This window comes from Spinacia oleracea, chromosome 1, assembly GCF_020520425.1.
Source record: "Spinacia oleracea cultivar Varoflay chromosome 1, BTI_SOV_V1, whole genome shotgun sequence".
In the NCBI taxonomy this organism is placed as follows: domain Eukaryota; kingdom Viridiplantae; phylum Streptophyta; class Magnoliopsida; order Caryophyllales; family Amaranthaceae; genus Spinacia; species Spinacia oleracea.
The window spans coordinates 77,865,835-77,893,755 of NC_079487.1; the positions used below are offsets into that span (position 1 = coordinate 77,865,835).

Below are 27,921 nucleotides of genomic sequence, written 5' to 3' on the forward strand. Positions count from 1 at the left end.
GTGAATAACTTTCTTTGACTAATTTATGGTCTATATAGGATATTATTATCGTGAATAACTTACAAAATTGTTTGTAAAAAGTGTAACTGTTAATTATCCAACAATACGATCAACAAACTGTTTTAACATAACAATTTGATTATGATTTATATTAAATTTAGCCCAATTTTATTTTTCGATTTATCTTAAATATGGGCGAAATTTCCGTTAAATTAAATTTAGCCCCAAAATTTCTTGGCTATAACTTTACTGGAGTTGTATTCATTTTTTCGTACCCCATCTTTAAATTCCCAGATCCGTCAATGGTTATATTTACATGGCAGTTGTCAAGTTAGCAATTGATCTTAACATCACATGCAATTAGCAAATGACACGACTATAAAAGTAGGTTGTCCAGTATTCAACAGTGGATATCTCGGGTATACAGGTCTAAAATTACATTTATACATACTTTTCTGTATACTCCATAGGTTAGTCCCAGATACTTGTAATGGGGATAACTGTATCGTTATGTACGCATAAATTATGCAAATATTGACACCACTTTTACAATATAGTTGGGTTGTAAATAAGGATATTGACAAGTCCAAAATCGAATTAGACATAAGATCGAAAATTTGATAATTTAAGACTCAAATACTTTGTAGTAATCTTCCCAATACATAGATATTGACGGAGAAAGGAAATCATTTTAGTTGTTTGTGTGAAATGTTTTTAAGTAAAAGTCGGTCGGTCAAAAACAAGTTTACAAAAGGGGTTTAGACCAAAATTCGAAAAACTATATTGTAAAATTTTTGAATTTTCACCATCACATGATGAGAGTGATTATCACAGCCACGACTGCCCGACACTAGTTCATTCCTTCAAAGTAACCAAATACCTCTGCTAAATCCTTGTGGCTCCACTTGTAGTTGTCCGGAATAACTAATTTTTGTCACACATCTTTTGTGACTACTCACACAACTATATAATATATGTTTCTATAAGAGCCAAAACCGTGAAATTCTTGATTCTAATTAGCTCTCGAATTGAGGCCAATTTGTTAGTAGTACCTTAAACATTCCATACCATTAATTAATCGACATTTCAAACATTAGAAAGGTGGATATCAAGACGCCCCTTGGAATGTTAGGAAGCGTTGTCAAGAACGTCACTCGTAGCATTCTCATCAGACCTTCCATATCGCACGTGGTTTGCACCATTATTTGCTCTTACCGGACCTTCTAAGATCTTCTGAGAACTACTCCCTTACCATAGCCCACATGTCACACTATCTTTCTTTTTTTAGGCTTAACAAATTCAGAAACTCTTACATCCGTATCGGACACGTGTCGTACATCTTAACTATGATAAGTGAGTCTCCCAACAAGAAACTCTGCACAACATTGATTTACTACTTGAGTCAATTCTATCTTTTTCTTTGTGACACAACTTGCCACAATTGAATTTTCTAAACCCTCATATTCAATCTAAACGTTGACAATAACGGCTTGGTCAAGTCAACCTCAATATCTACTGAAAACGTATATAATGTCCTCTGTTCATCGACTCGGCATTTCGATCAACACGAATGACTTTGCCAAATTTCGATCCAATCTTGTGAAGAATTGCTTTTCAAAATATTCGACACAGAATTGTGATGGTTTCTGGCACATAAGAACCCATTTCCACTCCTTTAGATTGTCCTCGCCATTGATACCAGGCAATTCCAAATTTCCAATCACCTCTCCTTCTTTGCTGCTGCCATTCTCGGTAATTATCTACAAGTATTTGGTATCGATTTCTCTGTTGATTTTATTTGTATCTTTTATTGATTCAAAGATGTAATCTTGCAATTGTTAAATAAATTATGTTGGGTTTTTTGTTAGCTTTGTTTGGGCGTTGTCAAATTCGTATTAATACATTTTAGATGTGATTCCAGTTTTTTAAATTGTTAAGTATATTCTGTTGGGTTTGTTTTGGTGTTTTTCACGAGAAATTCTACTTGAAATTTGTATAATCCTTTTAATATGATTCCATTGTTCTAAATTGTTAAGTATATTCTGTTGGGTTTGTTTTGGTGTTTTTCATGAGAAATTCTACTTGAAATTTGTATAATCCTTTAAATATGATTCCATTTTTCTGACAATCACCGTTCATCTCTCCTTGGGCTCAGGGACGGGCCTGCACATTACATGCAAGAATGGCCTGCAAATTACACGCAAGAATGAGGCTGTGGGAGTTTCCTGATGAGTATATTGTTGAACCCACGGATGGCACCGGTGGCTCGTTTTTGTCAGTCAGCCGTGTGGATGGATCCATGAAGCTACTTGGTTTGTTTTGTTTTGGATCTTTTGCTTTAAGATGTTTGTGTTTCTATTGTTTAGGTATTTTGACTGAAACTATATATTTTTGTCAGATGAGCTTCCACAATGCAGTGCTGAGCGTGTTCCCAAAATTCAGACGATTTATGGTGTGATGGGTGCTCTGAAGCTCTTGGCAGGTAAGCTGATTTACTTGGTTGTCTATTTCATTGCATCAACATTGCAACTCCGATTTCTTATCTTTCTTGTGCTGACCATTATACTAAATGCTTTATGAATTTCGCTTCTGCATTTCCTTTTTCTTCCCATACTTTGCTTTTAATTCTTGGTCATTATCACACTCCCAGAGTTTGTGGCAACTCAAATATTTGGTTCGTCAAATGACTACCATTTTTCAATCCTTGTTGATTTGTTAAAGACCTAAATTTAATTGCAAATTCATAAGGATTGATGCAATTTCTGGCACGCTCGTGTGTTGTTTGAAAGAAGGTCAAAGAATTACGTGACTTTGTATTACCATCACTGGCGGATGCAGTGTATGAAACTGGGGCTACAAATGACCCCACTTGGCAAAAGAAATTGCTTCACTTTTGTTAATTTTTCATTACATTTTAACTAGTGACAGCGCTACATATAATTTCTGGATTCTCCAACGACTACCATTAAAGACAACTTTACATGGACTTGCTAGTTTCAATATATTTTTCTCTCGTTTGGGAGCTGTTGGTCTAAGTTCTGATGACATTCCTTAGTAATGCACGTAATTTCTCATAACAGGTTTAAAGCCATAACTAATGCTTAGATGTCATTTGATCTGTTGATCTACAACCCAATTGTGTTCAACGTTGCAGGGATGTATTTGTTTGTGATTACTGAACGCGAGTCTGTTGGATCTTACCTGGGGCATCCTATCTTTAAAGTTTCATCTATGAAGATATTGCCTTGTGATCAATCCCTTAAGAGTTCTCCAGTAGAGCAGGTAACACTAAAGAATTTTCTTTTCCATATTTCTTCTTTTAGAGTGATTGGAGCTCATTTTTTGGACTTGCCGATTGTGGTAGAAAAGGATGGAGACAGAATTTTCCTCTTTGTTAAATGCTGCAGTGAAGACTCCTGGGTTGTTTTTCTCTTATGACGTCAATGTAACACTGAGGTATCTTATCTGTTCTTTCCTTCATTTCTGCTTTTCTTCTCTTCAGTGTTCTTGTCCCCATAAAGTTACACCTCTGCCATTTTAACTATCCACTTATGAAGCAAAGGGAATTTCATGAGATGAAGAAGTGACCTACTACAGTATACTTAGAGTTCTCTTAAGTGGTTGTCAGAATCAGAATACCAGTCTAGGGAAGTCCTTGAAAGAATGATACCTAACTGAGGCCGAGTATAAACTCTATCCCAAACTAGATAGATAGTGACCTGATCCAACCTTCGGTCTCAAAAGAGTTATTTACTGACTCTACGTGCATGACTGATAATATTGAGAAGTGATAATATTGAGAAGTATTTTTTACAGAAACAGCAAAGGCACTTATAGACACTTTTAGGTATATGGTGTAGGTTGTTAGGTTCTTCTTAAATGGTCTTTCATTTCTGATAACAGTCTATTTTTTCCCATGTTTGGATGCTTATATGAATATCAATATGAATATCAATATTAAAGCATATGGATTTTCTATCGCAGGGCCAAAAAAAAAATAATTAAAATTGAATTTAACTTTCTTGAAAAAAATAAAAATTTAAAAATTGAATAGTGGTTGCATCACTAGCATGTGAAAGTAGGACAAGTACAACAAGTAAAGAGAAAGTAGAAGAGACTCAGGCCCTAGACCCAATACACGTGAAGTGTTTTATTTTTCTATATTTATTTCCATTCAAAGCTTTATCCAAATTTGGGGGCCCTTTTTAGCTTAGGGCCCTGTTCTATGTCACTTTGGGCTGGTTAAGGGTCGAGCCTGAGTTTTTGTCAACTGGTATTCTATTTTGGGGGGAATGGGAGAAGGGGTGGAAGTTTGGAAGAAATGCACTGATTGATGTGCTAGAATTTGAAAAATCATGTACTCCCTCCGTTCCTGAATACTTGCAATAGTTTGAGTGACACAGTTGTCAATGCATTAGGTTGACCATAATTATACGCGATTATATATTGGTAAAAACTAACAAAAAAATTGGTATTTGAAAAATATTCATTAAGACTAATCCAACAACATATTATACAATAATATTTGATTTTATATATTAGTAAGAAAAAGTGGTCAAAGTCAATGTATAAATAGTGCAAAAGTCAAATTGTTCCAAGTATTTAGGAGCGGAGGGAGTCTAGCAACCATTTTAAAAGAGTACATAAAAAGAAGCGGCGTTTTAGGTATTTTAGATGGACACCAAACTCCTCACTAGTTAGAGATAATAGAGATTTGAGGGCATTATCTGTTTTTTTTACCCTAGCTCTTATTATAACTGTGCAGAAGATGACCATGTAAGGCGGGGGGGGGGGGACTAGGCAAGCATGCAATGTGGTTACATATTTCTAATACTTGTCTATGTAGTATGCAGAGATTGCACGATTTAGGAAATGAAGAAAAAACGATTCCTCTTTGGAGACAGGTAACCCTACTCTTTGTCAATAGGAGTAGAGAAATGATCAACAGATCTTTAATTTCTTATTAGTTGGTTAAATTTACTTGATAAACCTACAGATTTTAGCACATAATTTTAAAAATTACTGTGGTGCAAAAGGAAAATACTTAATATCTTCAAGTTTAAATTTTGTCGTCATTTCACTACAATGCCTCATCTGGGGTTGGTGGTCAAATGTTATTTTGAAATTTATTCTTCGATGTATGTATTAAGTTATAAGTTGAAATGTTGTGCAGAATTTGTCTTATAAGATTATCCATCGTTTTTCTTTGTCTAATAGCATAATATAATAAAGGACAATAATGGTGACTTTTGACAAGTTTGCCAATGAAAGTCAAGGATGGACAATTATTTGCAAAGGAGCGACTAGCAATACTTTATACGAAGTATTATGTGGAGCCTATAAGTTATGCTTAAAGAAAGCACCAAGCTGAAACCTGTTGCGTTAAGTCTCCCCAAATCCCAAATATTATAATAATGCTAATTATCAATTGATGAAAGTAATTAATAATTATTGAAGAAGAGAAATAGTGGAATATTGGAGAAGTTCTTAGAAACTAGTTGAAGACTATGGTTGGCAATTGAGATGGAAAACTCTAGAGTTGTACATGTAAGCTTGTGTAAGTACATAAAGTCAAATGGTCTGGATATTTCCAAATGGAAATTAAGGCAAGGAATTATCTAGAGTCTCTAGAGTGTTCCTCATCAAATGTCACCAAGATCTAACTATAATTATGAGGACATTTGATGATGTGGAAGGGGCAAGAAGTAGTCACACAAGAAGAAGCTCACGTAAGAAGCTCACGTAAGAAGCACACGTAAGAAGCACAAGAAAGTCATTAATTGAGGGTGCGCAAAGGTAAGAGTGAGGGAGTAAGTGGTTTCTGAGGTAAACAACTAAACACAATATTGTTGTGGGGGTATTTTAAGAAATTCTCCAAGTTTACTTATTGAGTTACTCAACAATAGTACTTCCACTAATCTTAAAATACCCCCACACCAATAACTCAATAAGTAATATTGGAGAAGTTCTTAGAAACACAATATTGGTGTGGGGGTATTTTAAGAAATAGTGGAATATTGGAGAACTTGAGTTTACTTATTGTACACTATCTTAAAATACATTGTATGCAACATTGTTGTTTGGGGTGTTCCCATTGTACTCACGTAAAATTCGTGTGTATTGTTTATTTATCGTACTTTAGTTTCTTTCCATTATCGAGTTTATTGTTTTTCTATCCCTAACATTTGTTGTTGTTCCCCGATCACCCACCTCGCCGGGCCTCACACCACCACGACTCCACATTAGTATGATATTGTCCGCTTTGGGCCTATCCCGTACGGATTTGTTTTTGAGTTCCTTGCCAAAAGGGCTCATACTAATTGGAGAAAGTGAACACTTATGTGCTAGGCAATCTTTGCTTACTCTTCTGATGTGGGACTTGGGTTGATACCCAACAAAACCGAATACACTAGTTAATACTAAATAAACTAAGGTAACCTTACGCCTGAATAACTTAGCCAAAGCAGGCAAACTAAGAGCCTTAACCACCAATATCAAAATGTTCTTTTCTAAATTTTCCTGAAACTAGCCATTACTTAAATTGAGCACTGCACTTGCAACAAGCCCAGGTTTCTCACGTCAGGGTTGCAAAACAACATGATGTCATCTGGGGAAAAAGAACTAAGATAATGCCATCACTGTGGGTGAGAACCCTTCACACACAATAACCATTCAACAATTTCATAGAAACAAAAGCTGATTTCAAAAAGTTTTGCCAAACAAACCCTTAGTGTTTGGAAAGAAGCTTGAAGCAACCACCATTGAGCATTGACAATCGAACAATTGAAAATGAATAAGGAATTATGATTCTTCTATTGGTTGGGATTCTTAGGCAAAAATATTAGGATAATTCATGACACGATCTTTCACACTATAAGCCAAAACTGAGTACATGGAATGTGACCATCACTGAGAAGGATTCGACGGAGGTGGTAGTAACGTTAGATTGTAAAGAGATACCCGTTAGTGAGTGTTTTAAGTACTTTAGTCCTTCTGCAAAGAGTGAAGATACTGACCAATATGTACTCACCGGATTAACCAGGGTTTTGTGCGACTAAAGTGTACCTCTAAGGGTAAAGGGGGAAATGCTACAGGATGGCTATTATACCATCTTATTATATGGGTTTTAATGTTGGCCTTTTAGGAAGGTCTTATTAGGAACATGAGTGTAAAGACTAGCAGAGATGTGTATGTTGAGATGGATGTATGGGACACTTGGATAGAACTTTGAATGGAGATATTTGGAGGAAGGCTTATTGTTAGAGTTGTTGATGTTGAGGAGATGTCTACGTTGGTTAGGGGATTTGAAATGTCGACCTGAAGTTGGGTTGGTAAGGAGAGTTCAGAGAGGGGATTACAAGGATTTTAGAGATCGCCCAACAATAGTTTTCCATATATGTATACGAAGTGCTTTTTTTCTTCATAGGGGGTCCTCTTACAGAAGCCCATATTTGTTCCGGTACAAGACTTGTCCAACTTTTATATCCGTATCACGAAGCATAAACTATATCAATTAGCCTGCCCATACGAACCACAATTCCACAAAACAAGTTACCTTGAAAAATACTCCCTCTGCTTATTTTTATATGCAACACTTTTATTTTCACACTTCTATTTGCATGAGTTCAACCTTTAATATCTTTAATTATCAACAAGTAATTACTGTAAAAAGTTGATGTTTATAAAATATACTTTGAGATGAATGTAACAAGATGATCACATGACTATGTTTTTCCTTGAGTGTAGATTACCAAACATAGTCAATAGAGTATGTGAATAGTGCAGAAGTCAAAACGTTGCATCTAAAAATAAATGGCGGAACTACAATTTTGTTACAGTTCCAACTTTCAAGTATTTAAATGTACTTTTTTTTACGGGGAGACTGCTTAATAGCCCACTTTATCAAGTGGTTTTCCCTGGGAGTTGGGATAGAGTAGCCATCTTCATCTCCTTGTTGGGGTAGGGCTTTTTAGGGCCCATTCAGTTAAGTGATTCAAACGAGTTGAGTTAAGTTGTAATTTTAACTTCCGCGTGAGGATGGCGAGCTGTATATGCTTATTATTATTAAATTTATTTTTTTAATCTAATTTGATTATAAAAAGGGAATTTGTCAATGCTTCGTTGTTATTATTGCAGGCAGACCCAAGATATTGCTGGAACAACTATATGATGGAAATGCTTATTGACAACAAGGTTTGTTCAGGGTCTTATTTCTCCGTGTTGTTGATTTGATGATTTTTGAAATGACCCACCATCACTATTACTAGTTATCCACTTTGTTTCTTCAATAGTTTCTATTACTCTTGCTATTGCATTATTATTAATTACGGATTTTTCATGAAATGCCCCTGAGGTTTGTCTTAATGCACCAAATACCCTTAAACTTTCCAGAATGCACCAAATACCCCTGAGGTTTAGTATAAATACACAAAATGTCTAAAATGACTATTTTCCGTTAACTCCGTTAACTCCTCCGTTAACATTAATTATTTTTTTCCCTCTTTTTATTCCTTTTATCTTTTATCTTTTATCTTTTATCTTTTCTCTTTCTCTTTCTCTTTCTCTTTCCTTTTTCATGAACTTCACCAACAACCACCACCAAACCCCATTATTTCACCTAAACAGACAAGTTTTCTGCTATCCCCCCTTCAAAGATTCAACTCAAACTCAAACAAACAAATTCCATTTTCCTCTCTCCTAAAATTCAGATCTACAACACAAACCCTTACAAAAAAATTGATCCCCAAATCAGCAATGGTGGATTCAAATAATCAGCAATCCTCGTTGCAATAATCGAGGGGAAACGCCGCAAAATTGATCCCCACATAAGCAATGAGGGAAACCCCGACGATGAGGAAGGTGGAGCGGGGTTTGTGGCGGCGGCGGTGGGGTGAGTAACGTGGGGGAAGTGCGGGGGAAGGTGGGGGTTTGGTGGTGGCGGCAGTGGGGAGAACTGAGGAATTCGGTGGGGGAAGTGCGGGGGGGGGGGGGGGTGGTTTGGTGGTGGTGGCACTGAAAACACAGATTAATGAAGTGTTGTTGCTGATGTTGCTGTTATTCGGCAATAAAATGGGTTGTAAATCCACCATTGTTGTAGCTTGAGGAGAGAGAAAATGGTGGGTTTTTTTAGGAGGGATGAAGGAAAGTGATGGTGAGGAGAGAGAAAAGACCGACCAAGGGCAAGTTAATGAGATAGGGTTTTAGTTAGGGATGATGATGGTGGAATAAGAAGAAAAAGAAGAAGATGATGACAATGATGATTGATGGCGTGAAGGAAGAAGAATGCCCAGAAATTGCGTGAAGAAGAAGAGCCCAGAAAAAAAATTGGGTTTTTTTTTTTTTGATAACATTTTTTTTTTAAATAACAGTAGTTAATTAAATTTTTGGGTTTAATTAATATAATTAAGTGTTAATATTAGAATTAGTAGAGAAATTAGTTGAGTAAGGGCAAAAAAGTAATTTTATGCTAACGGAGACTTAACAGAATGGACGGAAAATGCTCATTAAGGGCATTTTGTGTTATTGTTTTAAACCTCGGGGGTATTTGGTGCATTCTGGAAAGTTTAGGGGTATTTGGTGCATTAAGGCAAACCTCGGGGGCATTTCATGAAAAATCCGTATTAATTATTATTGACGATGAGCATTTGTTCTTTTTTGGCAGCTTGATCCATACTTGCTTCCCATTCTCCAAGGAAGTATCCTTTTTATGTAGTTTTCTGTTATTTGGAAGCAACTTTCATTGATGTCTTCCTAGTTGACTGGAGTCCTTAACTAGTTAACTGTCACAAGCTTTCCATCACTTCCAAGCTGGTGTAGGGAATGATACTATTGATGTTACTTTGATTGCCCGCAGATGTACCAGGAGAACTGGTAAGCATTTTTATATTTTAAATTTAACTTAACTGCTTCATGAGGTGCCCTTTCTGCCTATTGTTATTCTTCTCGTCTTTCTCCTTGGATATCTTCTGATACTGTTGAAAACCTAGTGACCCCAAGACCTCTAAGTGACTAAAATTGTGGGGCAAGGATCTTGTAACGCATTGAACACGCTCTAATTGCGTGAGATGAGAAATGATGACATGGTTTACTTTAATCTCATCATAATTTATTGCTTATTGACTTATAGTTAGATACATCTAGTAATTATCTTTTCCCTGGTCCACTGATCTGCAATTGAATGCCAGCTGAACTATTTTGATTCGCTGGTACCCTAATACTTAGGGCATGCTTGGATTGGGTGTAATGGATTGTTGGGCTAATAAAAGTTAAACCACCTTAATTAAAGGACAATGAAGGTGAATTGAGGTGGTTGCAAAGAGGGTGGTGTGGTGGTATTGTGATGAGAAGTTGTGGTAGTGTTGGTGTTGTGAGGAGAAGGGAGGAAGAGGGAAGTTATTACCCCCCAAATGAGGGTAATAATCACCCTAGTGCGATGGTAGGTAACTATTCCCTCCATATGAGGGTATTTGTTCCCCCTTTCCTTTTATTTTCTTCTTGCCAACACTAGCTTATTCTCTTTCCACCACTTCATCCCCTCATCATCACCTTCAATTACCTTATCTTTAGTTTGACTTTTATTACCCCCTTAATGCATTACCCTCAATCCAAGCATGCCCTTGGAAAATATGACAACGCAATCCACGACGTAAAAGATTCTGTTTTATTTTATTACACTGCCTAAAAGGCTAGAGATTGGTTTATTTGCAAGGAATAAATAATAAACATGGGTACTTCATTTTTACTCGGCTTAAATTGCCTGTCTCTTTCATTCTGATAGTTGAGGTGTTTCTGTCTCACTTGTTATGTGTGTTATTCCACGCTTTGAGTAGGATTATTCTTATAATAGATCAATTTAATCCTGTGTATGCTCTTAATATTGTGGATGTTATGGAATTTAGTCAATGACAAAAACTTTCAGTGCCAAATATATTTTGATTGTATGGAGGGTACCAATTGGCAATTGCCTTCATTAAAAGTTACTTCATACCTTATACTTCGTATATATCATGCTTTTTTACAATATCATTCATGGTAGGTCCTTGCCGTCCTGTGTAGATGATAAAAAATTCTCCTGTAATTTTTAGCTACTGGATTGAAGATTTGTGAAGATAAATTATGAATTGTATGACATTGTGGTGTCTAATATTCCAAACCCTACTTTTCTGATAAAAACTGAAACGGATATGTAATGTTGATAGGCTACACGCCTACACCTCCCCCCCCCCCCCCCCCCCCCCCCCAAAGGTAGGCTACTGTTTTGGTTACCTGTTTTCTCTAAGAATTTCTAACAACTTCCGGATTTGTGCATCTTTCATTCACTTTCTATGGTAGGAAATAGGGTTTATCTCCTTCAACTAAGTCGCTGTAATGATTCATGAGTTCTCAATTTTTCATAGGTACCCGAATGTGGAGAAGAGGAGCTGATCCTGATGGTTATGTTGCGAATTTTGTTGAAACAGAGCAAATTATGCAATTGAATGGCTATACAGCATCTTTTGTGCAGGTAATGAATAACATACTCTCAGGGGTTACGGTGGAAAGTAACATTTCAATGATGAGCAAACAATAGTGTATTGATTTCTCTTCATGGGAGTTTTGGAGTTCTTCAGTCTTTGATGATAAGCAATAGAATCCCTAGACTATGAGTGGTTTAATAAAAGGTTGAAATTCTTCTTTAATGGTTTATGTATGTCTTTCACTATTTATCCTTAAATTTTATGCAGTACAGATAAGTTATATTGGGATTATCCAGATTATAGAGTGATTTGAGCTAGAATGCTTGTTCCTTTATGTATGTAGGGTTGTCAACTTGTCATAAGAGTAATTTTCTGCTTAACTTGTATTTATTCTTCAATTTAATATAAAGAGTAGGTTCACATTATGTACTAGTAAGATCCATGCTATATATGGGAGGAAAAAGTTTCTATGTATGTGAATGAGACATAACTTGGTTATTATGTAGTAGTAAGATCCATGTCACCTCTTTCTTTCTGGAATTCTGTTTTCATGAAAGTTTGATCTGCATAGCTGATGATAGTTATTAGTGGTCTATCTACCACAAAAACTTCTTGTTGGGTGGGCCAACCTAAAGACACAATGATAATTCTATGGTGCAAAAAGTTTTTCTGGTGAGACAATGAATTTTCCATACATTTGCTAATATGGAGGCTGCAAAGGAAATAGAGTTAGGAATTTGACTGATTGAGAATATTGATATGATGAATTGTGTTACTTGACTTCCTGTTCAGAGTAAATGAGCAGTCTTCACTGATATTTCTTGCTCTCTTCATTTGTGTTTGAGCTTTGTGTGTAGATTATAGGTATGAGTAATACCCTTCCGTATGCTGTCTGCAGGTACGTGGGTCAATGCCATTCCTGTGGGAGCAAATTGTTAATCTGAAATATAAACCAAAATTCGAAATCGTGAACCCAGAGGAAGCAGTGAGTTTTTTTTCTTAGGGGCCGGGTCCCCATTTTCAATGAATTTCATAGTCTGATTGTTTAACTTACAGGGTTTTTTTTGTGCCTTATGCAGCCACGAGTTGCTGAGAGACATTTCCTGGATTTGAGGAAAAGATACGGTGCTGTGCTAGCTGTTGATCTTGTCAATAAGGTATGCAATCAATTCCTATCCTTTAGTTGTATCGACCAACATGTTACTCGTGTTGATAGGGAGGATTTAGGCATACTTGGATTCTCTTAAATTGTACTCCCTCCGTTCCTAAATAAGTGTCACATTTGGGCTCCGGCACGGTAATTAATAAAATTGTAAAGTGTGTAAGAGTTAATGATTGAGAATGTTTTTTTTGGGGAAAGGATAAAGTAGATGATTGTTTAATTGAATAAAGTACAAATAAAAGTTTATGTGGGGATTGAAAAGTGTAGAATGTGTAAGTAAAAGTAATTATGATTTATAGAAAAGTGGGAAAAGTGTATGAAAAAGTATGAAAAGTGTATGGAAAAGTGGGAAAAGTACATGTTCAAAAATAGAAATGTGACACTTATAAGGGAACGCCAAAAATGGAAATGTGACACTTATTTAGGAACGGAGGGAGTATAACACTCCCTCAACTTTTTTTTGTTATACCCATGTATTGAGGTACTGTAGACTCTTATTTCTTGGAGAATCGAGGGTGTAAGTAAAAGGTTGATAAATCAAGAGAGATGTGTTAAAAAAAGCGGGGAGTTGTGAGAAAAAGGTTGAGTACGAGAAAGGTGAAAGGAAAGGTGTAAATATTGTGGGAAAAGGGTAAGACGATGAACGTGTTTGCCAAAAATAGAATAAAGTAGAAGTGGGTACATCATAAAAAAATGGACGGAGTTTGTACTTGCGCTTAAGTTTAAATATTTTTTACGAAAAATCATAATCTTTTGTTGATGATACATTGTACCTATACAAGTACTCAAGGGCATACCCTCACACATCCCATAAGTGAGGAACCCTTCCAGGAAGGCTCCCTCGACCTAATACCTATGGGAACAACCAACTACCACAACTATGCATACATCAACAACAGAAAAACAAGTTTAAACTAACCAGCTATCTAAAAGCAGAAAATGAGAGAATGAAACCACTCTCTATCTGCCCATTTATTGGATAACAAACTTATCAATTTTAGTACAAACACATTCCTGAAATTTGCTACTCCCTCTGTATTTTATTTAAGGGATACACTTGCCTTTTCCGGCCGTATTTATTTAAGAGATACACTTGCCATTTTTAGTAACGTATCAACCCCACCATCTAATTAAATAATCTATCTAATATATCCTATGTCCCACCACCCTATTAAACAAATAATTTCAGAACTACACCCCCCTCCCTCTAAAATGACATGGTTCCCACTTGTTTTAATTATTAAAATATCTACTCCAACCCACTTGTTTTATTGCTTTATTTCATTCAACTCGTCTTCTTAATACCCGTGTCTGGCCAAGTGTATCCCTTAAATAAATACGGAGGGAGTATAAAATACAAGGAGTTAAGACTTTATCTTACTAAAGAGCATTTTTACGCGAATACCAATTCTGGCAAACCATCACATCAATACAAGGCAGGATGACACTTCTTCTCTTCGGATTAACTCCAGGATCTGCTTCCATTCTTCCAGAACTGGTTTACATCTGTAACCTGCAATTTTTTTAATACCAAGCCAAATTCACGAAGCAGAAATGAAAATTGTTGGGTAAGAGGGCCGGTAGTGAATAGACGGGCAGGGTCTCAGGTCCAATGCAACAATAAGGCATAGGTAAGAGGGCCGGTAGTGAACCAGTTTATCTTTTGTTTCAAGCTCACACAAGCAACCATTCAAAATATCAATGAATGCTTAGGTACATTATCCCTACTCCAAACCCATATGTGCGAAGCACGCCCTTCCAAAGGACCCTGAAGCCAAGAGTAACCAGCTTTGATTGTTTACCAGCTTATTCCGCTATTCACACTTCGGACTCAAGTATTTCCTACATAACCTGTGTAACAGCCTCTCGCATAACTGTATACCAGCTAGCTTTTCTGGTGGAAAATGTTTCCACTAGCCATCGTCATATGAATCAATATGGTGTACCTACCAAGTATAGATGGGTCATATGCTACTTAATGTTTTGTGGTTTCTCTTTATGGTTCTCCTCGACGAACTTAGGGGCTGTTTGGTTGAGGGTTTTCAAGAATAGGAAAGGGAAAGTGGGAAACAATAACTTTGATTCCCTTAAGAGCTTTACATTGGAGCTCTTGCAGTGGCTCTCCAAGTAGCTCTCCAAGTAGCTCTTCAACGAGAATTAGCTCTTGACCAACATTGGGGCTCTCGAGTGAGTCTTGAGCAGCTCTTCATGGTGAGCTACTTCAAGGTAGCTCTTGGTCAAGAGCCACTTCATTTATTTGGAGAGATAGCTCTATCTACCATAACATGACATGTGTCCATGATTCTATGTTTTTATGGGACCACAATTAGGTGTATGTACATGGAGACACTTACAAATGTTGGGTGTTTTTTTTGGAGGGTGCTCTTTGGATGTCTTTTAGAGAGAGAGTGGTAGAAAGAGAGTGGAGAGCTAGTCGGAGAGTCATGACCAATGCACGTCCTCTAATGATGTTTGGTTGGTCTTTCGATTGATTTCCGTTTCCCATTTTTCTTTTTCGAGTTCTCCAACACTTCTCTATCATGATTTCTCTACTCCCTCTTGGGATTTGAGTATCCCCCCATTTTCATTTACATTATCATCAACCTTTACCAACTTTGACCCAACTTTCATTATATAGCCACCATCTTAAAGTACTTGCAAAGTTGACGCCACCAGTCCTCCGCCCCCACCACCACCAGCATTCTCAGACCTCTACCAACAGTACCCATGGCCCACCCCGACACCAACATTACCCCAACAAAATGACGACCTCACTAACGACACCTCTACCAACAACCAAAAGTGACCACCACTAACCATTCACCTGACCACCATTCATACTCAGATCTTAGAGAAAGAGAGTGCATAAGAAAGCTGTTGCCCTCAGATCATGTTGCAAGGTTTTGGATGATGTACCATACTACCATGATAATGCAGAAATATGGTGGATGAACTTGGCTGGGGTCGAGAGTATGGAGGAGCTGTTGGGTTAAAAGAGTATGAAATTAGTAAAGAGAGTATAGTTTTCTAATGTGCAAAATGACCATTAAGGACATTGATAAAATGGTATAGGTTTTTAAGACCGTAAGAGTTGTAATTTTAGACAATATTAGGACAAAATTGTCATTCATACCCACTTTTCAAACCTCTAATGCAAAAACTCCAACATTGAACTTTTTCAAAATTACTTATTTTCAACCAAAAACTCTTCTATTCAAACACTCCCATCAACTTTTTGAAATGGTCAAACATCTTATTCACCTAAACCTCTCCTTTTTATCCAAACCTCTCATAACCAAACATCTTCTTTATATTTTTGCATGGTCAAAATTTTTCTCTCTACAAATAGAATATTGTAAATAGGACAAACAAAAAGGAAATATAGGGATTAGTTGTTATTTTAGTCATATTTTCTCTTTATGTTCACTGCATTCTGCTGTTTTTGGCTTGATATTTTTCATTTTTTTGGGTTCTATGTTACTTGAAAACCCCAAGCTTTCTACTAGGTTTCACAAAAATATCGAATGGAACTTCTTAGTTATATGACTATCTTGAAAAAGAAAAAAGGCCTTTTTACAAAATAATATCAATTACTTTATATCTGGACTGCTTTCCAACATCAATATTTCCAAATTTTGAATAGGATGTTAGTGGCTATAGATAATACCTCTACATTTTCATGTGTGAGAAAATCTCATACACATACAACTTTCTCTTTATGCTTGCTTTTATTATTTATAAAATCTTCTTTGCTAGGATTCTTAAGCCATTTTATGTTCTTGCCAGAATGGAGGTGAGGGCCAATTGTGTAAGATGTATGGGAGTGCAATGCAGAAGATTGTGAATGAGGAATTAAGGTGTTTGAAATGTTTTATTCCTTGTCACTTACATTTAGTATCTCTTCTGCTAAAGCCTTCTTTCTGGTGTAGATATTTGCACTTTGATTTCCACCATATCTGTGGACACATGCATTTTGATCGACTTTCAATCCTTTACGACCAAATCTCAGATTTTTTGAACAAAAATAGGTATGAAGCCCCCCTCCCCGTCCTCTCGGTTTCAATTTCATGTTCATTTTTTGCTGTAAACATCATTTTGTGCAAGTCTTAGCAGGGACTCATGGTATCTGTTAAAGGTTGCTAGGAACCTCAAAAACCCTATACTAGTGCGTAAATTAAGAGTTAAAAGTCTTTTCCTTCATCAGAAAAGAGAAAAGGGTTTTGATAGCATAATGGTAAGTCTATGTCGTAGCAAGACGCAATAATATCAATGCTATTATTTTCTATCTTAGTGCAAGCAAGAGCTAGTAATGGCACCGCTGAATCTGGCTGCTAAACATGCACTGAATTTTAAAATGACATGCTGTCATATTTTAGTCAAAATTGACTATGATGTGAGCTCAGTTCAAACTTAACTTGAAAACTAGAGAACAAAAATGTGATGTTTGATTTGAGCTTGACTGTGCTCACGCTTGAGTTAAAACTTAAGATTGGCTCAAAAACAAATGCCTGTTGCTTTATGGAAAGCTCTTCTCGGTCAAATTGTTCTTCTTTCATGTAGTGGTGGTTTATTTTCCGTGCTTTAAAATGATGATAGACTGAATGGTGAGCAATGTTGTTACTGCTACTGAAATAAGAGATTTTGAAACTTGGGCAGAATCTCGAATTTCGTTATGAAAATTAAACCAACCTTATGTATTACTTTCTCTGTTTTTTTATTAATTGACACGCATATAAAGATAAGTTTAAAAGAAACAAAAAAGACCAAAGTACCCTCTAGGTAGCACTGATACGGATACGGGTACGGGGACGGAAAACGGCAAAACCAAAATATCTAAAAACGGGTACGGTTTGGATTCGGCAAAAGTATATATATATATATATATATATATATATATATATATATATATATATATTTATTACCTTAAATTAAATATAATACTATGTTTAAATTATATATTACCGAGTAGTATATAACTATCTATTACCTAACTGTTTCAAAGGAGTACGGAGTAATAAATAAAGGGTAGAAAGCAAAATAGTTAAGTTTTTGTAAAAAAAAAAACCAGTGGCCACGTGACGTGGTACCAGTGTATGAAAAGGCGCGCCTAGGCGATAAGGCTCAAGGCGCACAGCTGTGTCGCCTAATTTATCCTAGGCGAGGCGATTTGACTCAGGCGAGAAAAAGGCGCTTAAAGCGATGAGGCGCAAAGGCGACGCCTTTGTGCGCCTGAATCAAATGATGAGCAAAAAGTCCAAAAAGAAAAGGAAAAAAAAAGAAAAAAGAAGAAGAAAGCAGAAATGTCTTCAGCTGGCCCTAGCATCATTATCATCATTACTCCTTGAAGAACCCTTGCTGCCAGCCCCTCTCTTTCTCTCCTCTCTTTTTTTTTTTTTTTTTAAAGGATTCTCTCAATCTCTCCTGCCAGGTACGTTGTTTTCCCTCCTCTTTTTTTTTTAAAGGATTCTCTCCTCTCCTTCTCTCTCATCAGATTTTATAATTATCTTCTACCTTTTTTCTCTCTCATCAAATCTTATCTTTTTTTTCTACCTTTCTTTCTCTCTCATCAGATTTATCTTTTGATTCAAAAAGTTTTTTTTTTACTTCGATGAGGCGCGCGCCTAATGCTTGCGCCTTGCGCCTAGGCACCAGGACCCCTATCGCCTTGTTGCGCCTTGCGCCTTTTTATACACTGCGTGGTACCACTTTCCACCTTTTCTTTTTTTTTGATTTATTATAAGTGGTGAGTGGTACTTTTATTTAAAACAAAAGGTAAAAAGAAGAGATCAAGAAGAAGAAACGGCGAGGAGTTAGGTCTTCTGACTTGCTGGTTCCTTCAATCGGCAAGGGGCGAGGTGATTCGGTTGGCGACGGCGGCGGCGGCTCTGCAAACGACGAGTCGACCAGAGTTCGCTGGCTAGTTGAGTTGATGGCCTCGCTGCAGCGCTGCTGCTCTCTGCTCAAGTGCTCAGATGCTAACTTGCTACGAACGGCCGGACCGGTGGTGGCGAGGAAGAAGAACGGCGGCGAGGGCACAACCGGCGGGCCGCGAAACGACGGGTGAGTAGGTGAGTAAGGCTTTCAAGAGAGGTGAGAGAGAAAGTGGGGTATTTGGAAAATAAAACCCTAAAATTTGAATTTGGGTCTTAAAACTTCGTTGGGTTCGTGGTTTATTTCCAAAAACGTACCCAAACCGTACCCAACGGCGTACCCAGCCGTACCCAAATTCAACCCGCGTACCCACATCTTGGGTTCGGCCTGGGGACGTTTCCTAGGCGTACCCGTCCCGTACCCGTACTGTACCCGTACCCGGTACGGGAAACGGTACTTCCCAGGCGTACCCGGGCTTCATAGCAGTACCCTTATCTACCCTTACCCATATACCCTTCCCCTTATGCAAAAGAATAACCAATCACCCCACCCACCGTTGATTATTTCTTAGTCACCACCTTTATTACTCGGAATCGGGTACCCATGTCGGATACGGGTACGTTTCAAGTGTGCGACTTGGCTATTTTTTGAAACATTTACATGATTTTGGTCCAAAATGAAGTGTCTGGTGTCCATACCAATGTCCGAGTGTTGAGAATACGACACAGGTACTTGATGTAAAATATAGAGTCCAAGTAACATAGTCACCACCATCCCCACCTTCCTTGTCGCCTATGTCCTCGCCGTAAATTTTTCCTCTCCTTCCTAAACTCATAACCTAACCACTCCCTTCCTCACCATTAACACCTTCGTCAACGTTATTAGACTCGCATGTCACTGCCCCTACCTGTGTCACCACTCACCACCTAACCAACTCCCTTCCTCACTGTCACTTTGGGTAGGGAAAGAACCAACAAGTCCAACCTGGACGGAACTACAACCCCATGAAACTCTGAATCCATAGCCACAGAAGGACATGAACAAATTCTCGAAGTAACCCAAATTTCTCCTCTAAATTGTGGTTCTGAACCTCATTTTTTCTAAAACGACGTCATGGGTTTTTCAATCCAAGCGCATAATAACAACAGATCTACGAAGTTCAGATGTCGAGGGAGGAGAGAAAAGTGCGATGTAGTTAGGGTTTGAGGACGACACTAGTTAGGGTTTCGAGTACAAGTGTGGGACGTTGACGGCAAGGTGAGGGGAGGGGATGAGCAACTACTAGCGGCGGTGACAAAGGGGAGAGAGAAGACGACGACGACGAAGGTGAGAAGCAGGAGACGAGGGAGGAGAAATCATGACAACGGCGATGAGGGAGGAGAGAGAAATGGGGTCGTGGTGGTGGGCCTTGGTGGTTGTAACTCTGTGAGAGAGGAGATAGAGGGGTTAGGGAGGAGAAAAAAGATAAGTGACTGGTGAACGGAGGGAGAAGTGGAGTGAGGGTAAAGATGACAATTCACCGTCATAACTTTCTCCAAATAGAAGTGTAAAAAAACTTTCGAAAAGAAAAGTGTGTCAACCAATAAGAAACAAGGAAGTATATAATATTAAATATTTCTTACTTCGTATAATATATGTATGGAGTACAAATTAAAAAGAGTAAAAAATTTGCGAGTTTCTTGCAAGCTCTCTCGTATCATTAGTATCCCGAGTTGAGTTTAAACATACTAGTTTATGAGTTGTGTTGTCTTAATATCACCCTTTTTGGGCCCTAGTCGGCTAAAGTGAGAACATAGAACCAATTTGGGCCCTAAGATCATGATAATCGGATGATCTAAGGGCCTAAGAAAGTTGAGGTGTCAAAGTGAAAATTGAAGAGTTGGGAAAGGTTTCCCTTCCCTTGTTGTAGTGTTCAGTGTTTGACATAGGTAGTTGGGTCACTTGGGTACTTAAGACCAACAGAAGATAGACTGTGACAGTGAGTAGTTAAGCTTGTATTCGAAAATTTCTCCTAGTAAAGAAAGCTGGGCAGCAATATGAAGGATTTATAAGACGTAGAAATGAAGTTGAAGCTCTGGCCTTGGTGAATGATGGTACATGAGAACAAAAGAAAGACAAAAATCAATATTATCTGTAATGGTTTGTGTTATGGTATTGCAATGTGAGACAGGCGAGGTTGTTTCTTTGTAATTTAGGCTCTACTTGTTGGCTGCAGGATAGCTTGTACTTGGAGAATTGTAACTGAAGTCCACCAGAGACATCCTCACATCCTCCTGTGATTTAGTAAACATCATTTGGACATCTTGGATTGACTCAAAGGCAGGGTCCAACAGGGATTATTCTTAGACACATTATGAGGTGATCTATGAGCTCACGAATATTAGGATTGGTAATAGGATTTTATTTCATATGAGGTCATTGTCACATATTTGATTGAATTTATCAAATACTCTTATTCTAAACTCGAGCCAATGAGACATTATATAGCCTACCTTGGGCCCTTGGCCCATATAATGTATACATATCTGACTTATGTTAAATACTTGGCTTAGCTGTTACGACATAAATAGGAACCTGCAATTCCTTGTACTTATAATTCGACGGAGATCATTTGGAATATCGCTGCTATTTTGTAAAACTTTCATCCAGATTAGTTTTGCAGACCATTTATTTACCTTGATTGACCTTCTTTCCTCAGTTAACACCCCTCCCCCCACCTAAATTGCAACTAAAATGAACTAGAAGAATCTAGTGGAAAGTATGACGAGTGTGGTTGGACTTGAGATAGGTATCTGTTTATTATGCAATCTTGATTCGCTTTCTGTTGGTTCTTGCCTTCTTGGAGTGTGAGCCTGTGAGGTGATGAGAGAATGGAAAAATGCGGATTTATGATTATTTTGCTGCCTATTGGAGGTAATGTTAAAGTGGCATCTGGATATTGAAATTGTGTCTGTGTACTTAAAGCACCTCTATTAAGTGTGGGAAAAGGAACTTAGAGATGTGGAGGAGGTTGTCTATCAAGTCGTTTAGCTCAACATGGAGGTATTTCAATGTGAGCAAAGTTTGTTGGACTTTGTTACAGATTAGCCATGAATCACTTTTATTTCTTGAGGCCATTGATAGCAGGAGAGGGAACTGGTTGTAGCAGCTTGGAACATGTATTGTAATGTTTTTTGGTATCACATGTATTGAACAAATCAGGCTCCGTAAATCATACTTACTTTATTCCATAATGGTGTTCCAGTTTCTACTTTTCACGTTTGTCAATGCACATTTTATATTCATTTTTATCTCTAATCACTCATTATTAAAAATTATAAAATTTTGATATTCCTAAAGTACTAATTGAGACAAACCAAACAAGACCCCGCATGAATATGTTTTTTCTTATACTACCTCTGAAAGTTCTTTACGCTTTTCGTTTTAGTCCATTCCTTAAAGTTCTTTACACTATACTTTATTCCATTTTTGGCATATAAATTTTACATTTATATCCTCATTTGACCCACCATAACATACAACTTGCAATTACCAACTCATAATACTTTAATATTAATTTTCATCCACTTACATTGTTCGACAATTTATTCATTTCCCCACTTGTGACCCCCACCATCACATGCTCATCAAAGTTCCTTAATTACCCGTGCAAATAGTAAGCGTAAAGATCATTTAGGAACGGGGGTAATATATTAGAAAGAATTTAGAAGATTTTCTTCTGTTGTGAATAATGTCAAAATTTTGAACTGGAGCATCATTATGAGAGTGAGTATTTTAAACGTAACTGATCTTTTAGTTAGAAGCTGCAATATTTAGAACTCTTTGGCAACAGGTCTGTTGCCTAGGGAATCTGGTATCTTCAGTTTCGTTTTATTGAATATGATGTAGTTTTTCTTTTTGAGAGCATGTTTAACAATGAGGAGGTTACCTTCCTCTTATTTCTTATCTCTCCTCTTCTCCTTTTGACACATCACAATCTCTTTCATCCTCATCATTTCCCACTATCTCCTTCCTCTTCCTCTTCATCTTCCTTTAATTTGCCCCACAACCAAGAGTATCCTCTCTTAATTCCTCTATCTATTCATACATATATCTCACCACATATTATATTAAATTAAATAATTTAATTTTCAATATGACAACTTATTAAAATTAGCAACATGTAATTTTAATCATTTTTGGAAATCATTATAATCAAATTATGATATAATTCAATATTTATACAGAAATTTAAATAGTTATGATAATTTAAATCTATTCACTAGTAAATAAAACGATCGTCACACATATTATAAATAATTAAATATCATAATAGATATACCTTACGATAAAAATGAAGTGTATGAAAATAGTTAAAAATTAGGTTCATTTTTTATAGATTTTTTTTATAGTCGTTGGTGTTCTTTTTTTAAAAAAAAAAAATCGGTTTACGTTTTAATTTTATTATCGTTTAAATAATTATAACCGTAAAAAATATGGGTAAATTTGACAGCCACTATTAATGTGACAAGTGGTGAAATTTATCTTGTCAAATGGTCCTCTTGGGCACATGAACTATCCTCTTCCCATAGAGGATGAAGACCATTCCTCATCAAAAAATGAATCCTCTCTTTCATTTCCACAACAATGAGGACTCCTTTTTTGAGGAGAGAGAGTGCTAAGAGGAGGGTGGATCCTCATGGTTATTCATGCTCTGAGATAGAATGCTAAAGAGTATGATCTTTTCTTTAACTTTTTTCCTTTATTAATGGTTGGATAATTTTCTCTATCACTATGATTAATATTTTCAATGGATGCTGGAAATTGTTAAGTTTTATGCATCAAAACATCCTATGTACTTTTTAGAAGGACTGTTCATTCATTCCTGTAAATCAATTCCTGTGAAGGACTGCTCATTCATTCCTGTAAATCAATTCCTGTCTTAGGTATCTCCTGCTGAATGAAAAAGGAGAAAAAATTGAGGAGCAAAGTGGCGTTGTGAGAACAAATTGTATCGATTGTTTAGATCGCACCAATGTCACACAGGTGGGTTTGTTAAATGGTTTCTGTTTTCCTTGTGCTATAACTGAATGAGAATCCACTAAATCCCGTGTATGTTTCTAGTTGAACTCTATTATATGGGGTGTTGATTAGAAAAACTTCCCTCTAATATCACTCGGTAATTTTCTTTGCGATTTGCAACGTGGCCTATGTTCTCTTCACCTTACTCCTACTGCTTTTTACTTATTCTTCTTAAAATCAGACCAGAAAAGAAATAAAAAACCAGACCAAAAAAAATAAAAAAATACCAGACCAGACCAGAAACTAGAAAAATCAGACCACATTAGATGAAAAGAATAGAGCCATAGTTGGTTTGTGTTAATTGAACATCATCTGATTCTCTACATTTTTCTTCACTGTAGTTATCTTATTCTATACTTTTTGGAGTAGTCTAACATTTCTTGCTGATCTCATACTGTTGTTGTTATACCATGCCTTAATGAATTGTGGTAACAGAGCATGATAGGAAGGAAAATGTTGGAATTGCAACTAAGGCGTATAGGTGTTTTTGGTGCTGAAGAAACCATTAGCTCACATCCGAAATTTGACGAGAATTTCAAAATATGTGAGTATTACTGTTTTTGTTTGAATGGTGTTTGATCATTTGAATATTTGACATTGTCCATCAATGTGTTTTTTTTCCAAAGAAACCATTAGCTCACATAGTCAACCTCCAAGTGATCTAACAATGTTGGAATTGCAACAAAGGTGTATAGGGGTTTTTGGAGCTTAAGAGACCAGTGGCACGTTATATTAATAGCATAAAGCAAAAGTGTTGATTGATTTTCTCTTTCCTCTCTCTTTTAGTGTGGGCTAATCATGGGGATAATGTAAGCATCCAGTATTCTGGCACTCCTGCTTTGAAAGGGGATTTTGTCAGGTATGTAAATATTGTTTGCTATGAACACTCACATAATATTTATATACTTAAGCAGGAGTATATGCGAAAATGTGCATTTCTTTTGGCCGGAATTGTCCCTTTGATAAAAAAGAATTTGCGTGATTGTGATCGCCTTTGGTGCTTACTTTATTATCCTCAGCTTTTCAGTGGGTTCACGTTGACAAGAATTATGCCAACCTTGTTTAAACTTGTTGGTTGTAGGTCTATTTCTATAAAATCATTTCTTATGTCTGCATGTAGCATTTATTCTGTAATAGGTCCAGATAATCAGATTTTAATAAGTGAGGAAGAACAGAATTTAGCTAAAATTCGATAGATGGTTGTATTAGTGATGCAATTAAATCATCAATACAGAGATTACAACCTCGAATCTTATAGTAGCTTGACACTCCCACTAAAAACTAAAACAAACAAAATAGAACTCAACAAATTTCTGCTTATTTTTCTCACTGCTCACCTCTAGGTATTTTCTGACTTCTTCCCCTCTCACATCTAACAAACTTAATTCCTTCCTTTTGAAGCTAATCCTAACTAACTCATGTTGTCATACCAATAGTACACCTTTCCTAAGTCTATTACGTATTCATCCTGAAAAAATTGGGATTTTTTTATTTAACTGGAATACTCTTTTTACTTCATGCCTCTGATAAACTTAATGATTAGGGTAGACAACTTATGAGACAATTTTAATTTCTTAGTCTCCTCTGGCAAATATCCACTACTCTCCATCCTGTTTTAAGTACTGTCTACTTTTTGCGCGGAGATAAAGGAGAGTGAAGTGTATAGAGAAAAGGTGCATGGGTGGGTTTGGATTTCAACTTAGAGAATAAACAGAGGGATTAAAGCTTACTGAAAGTAAATGTCAGTTAACTGTGGGATATCCCAAATCGGAAGGTGGGAGTGACGCACTTGAAATAAAATGCGGGAGCTACTACTGTTTATAAAAGGCTGTAGTTGTCAGATCGAAATCTACTGCACGTGTTTGTGGTATGAAGAGCTACATTACCATATGCTTGGAACTCCAATTATTTATTTATTTATTTTGCGTGCTATTGCATGATGTAATTTTGGTACTCTGTTTGGAGGGGTGTTATTGCGTTGTAGCTTGGTTCAAGAGTCCACAATGAAAAGTCACTGCATCGAAAATTCCTGTTGTACCAAATGTGAGTCTGTGACACCTGTCTATGGTTTGATGCAGTCTGTTATACCCCTTAAAATAGAGTTTCTTTTGTCCACTACATTTTCATTTTTCTAGAGTTACGGTATCTTCAGACTTAGAGTAACCTTTATCCCTCTATTCATTCTCTAAGTTGAAATCCAAATCATAGACTAGGAGAGTGGGAAAGCGGGTCAAACTGACAAGGGCGGTTTTCAAAATTGTTCATTGAGTGATGTGTTGGTAACTTGGTATTAGGATGGTAGTATGGTTGCCCAAACTTTTCTGTGATCCAGGATAAATAAAAATGTTGTTGATAGGTTTTTTTTTTGTCTTGGTTTGGTGTTGATAAGAAAATAATGTAATGAGTTATCAATGGTTAATTTATTTAGCTATCCTTCCCCTCCTCTCTCTTAATATGCCTATTTGGATTAGTTCATTTGGCATCATAACAATTCAGTGTATTAATCTGTTAACGTCATCAACTTTTTTGTACCGTAGGTTGTTTATGATTAAGAATGATTTGTTTTTTTCATAGTTGATACTTTGTATTATTTTTTGAATTATAGTGATTCCATAAGCTAATATAAACTTGACTACAATAAGGAAGAGTAATGTACAGATCGGTTTTATGCAACACTTTTAATTTACAGATATGGCAAGCGTACATTTGAAGGTGTATTCAACGATGGGAGGAATGCACTTGCTAGATATTATCTGAACAACTTTTGCGATGGAACAAGACAGGTGTAATACCTTGCCTTGTAGCTCGTTGAGTATCTAACAATTGTCAAGTAATATCTGTTAGTTGTGTCTCTTGTATTCTTGCTTTCATAAATACTTTTACTGTTAAAGAAGTGAGTTTTTGCATAGTTTTGAATTGATTTGATAAGAAAAGAGTAGCATGTTGCTCTAGAAGCAAAGTGGACAACTACTAAGGATTAGTCAAGTAAATAATTGATGTGTTACAAGCTAATGCATACTTGTTCATCCGTAGTTCAGTTGCCTTCTGCAGCTGTATTAGATATTATTTTGGTAGTACATTTAAGTATATAACACTAAATGTGAATAATGGAGTGTACTTTTTATGTCTTGTTTTCCAAAAAAAAAAATCTTAATTCCCTTGAAATCTAATGCTTTGTACTCAATAATATGTTGTCCATTTCAGTTAAAATAAGTTTGGTTGTATCAGTTAGTGCCTGTTGTCTGGTTAACTATCCAGCATCATCACATCTCATGTTTTGCAGTTGCATATGAATTGTTTTCATTTTCTGATTTCTTATGCTCATGTAAAACATTCCTTGAACTGGATCACTTATTTGTTGTTCACTTGTTGTTATCATGGTTTACAGGATGCTATTGATATGGTGCACGGACACTTGATTGCTTCTGTAAGTCGAGATATGACTACACAACCTCAAAAAGGAGGCCTTGAGGCTATAGCTGTGAGTGATTTCTACAACTTTATCTCTAGAATTCAATGGCTACCTCGGTCTCTCCCCTTTTGCGAGAGTCTATTAAAATGGTGTAATAATCTGATGACTTTTATTATTGTAGTCTGTTCCTGTAGGTCTTTCCTTGGTGTTGGCTGGAATCGTTTTCGCGTTCATGTCTCTGAAGCAAGGTGTGTTTTGAGTTGTTTAAAAAGAATAATTGCTTACAACAAACATCCAGAATTCAAGATGTTCTTATTTTTGTTGCAATTTTGATAAACAGTTGGGTTGGATTGGCGACACCTATTGTTTTCGCTTGTTTGGGCAAGCTTAAGCATCGCTATAGCTATATTTGTGAGAGCCAATGGTCGGGTGTTTTGCAATCGGCCCCGCCTGCATAAGCCTCGATGCTGATCACAATTCAATCAAGGGGTGATGTTGTGGCTGCCTGCTTCTTGCTCCATTTTTTGTGTTTTCGTTCTCATTATTTGATTTCTTGTTCGTTTTCAATTATAATTATGTTAGGGCTCTTCCCAATTCTGATAGGAAGGTCTCCCCATTCATTTAAGTTCCCACTACAGTTTCTTGAACCCTTTTCCTCTTCTTTTTTCCTTTTTTCTTTTATGGTCTCAATAGAGTGTATTGTGTGTATCTTGAATCCTTGAGTATTAGGTCACATAATGATATATTTTCAAAGATGTTTGCAAAATATTCTTATTATTACCCCTGTTCTTAAATAATTAATTTCCACTCTTTAATCTCTTTCAAAGTACGACAACTTTTGTGTAAAACCGCCTTACCGGAAAAACCACTTTGATTGCTTAACTAATTGGTTCAATTGCTTAACTTATATGACACCAAGGTGGTCTTTTGTATAAGACCGTCTTATAGAAAATTTTGTA

The 27,921-nt window shown here is 36.6% G+C and overlaps 1 protein-coding gene across 1 annotated transcript; it reads left to right on the forward strand.

Annotated features, from left to right (window-relative positions):
* Positions 1–1,465: 1,465 nt before the first annotated feature.
* On the forward strand, positions 1,466–27,742 carry LOC110801709 (phosphoinositide phosphatase SAC6). Its single transcript, XM_022007112.2, has 21 exons — positions 1,466–1,752; positions 2,156–2,312; positions 2,399–2,482; positions 3,155–3,282; positions 3,365–3,456; positions 4,847–4,904; positions 8,137–8,193; positions 9,662–9,695; positions 9,790–9,870; positions 11,397–11,503; positions 12,355–12,441; positions 12,536–12,613; positions 16,405–16,475; positions 16,548–16,646; positions 23,415–23,514; positions 23,986–24,094; positions 24,337–24,409; positions 26,240–26,333; positions 26,939–27,031; positions 27,144–27,210; positions 27,303–27,742. The coding sequence occupies exons 1-21, from the start codon at positions 1,531–1,533 to the stop codon at positions 27,431–27,433; spliced, it is 2,022 nt and encodes a 673-aa protein (XP_021862804.1). The 5' UTR covers positions 1,466–1,530; the 3' UTR covers positions 27,434–27,742.
* The last annotated feature ends 179 nt before the right edge of the window (positions 27,743–27,921 follow it).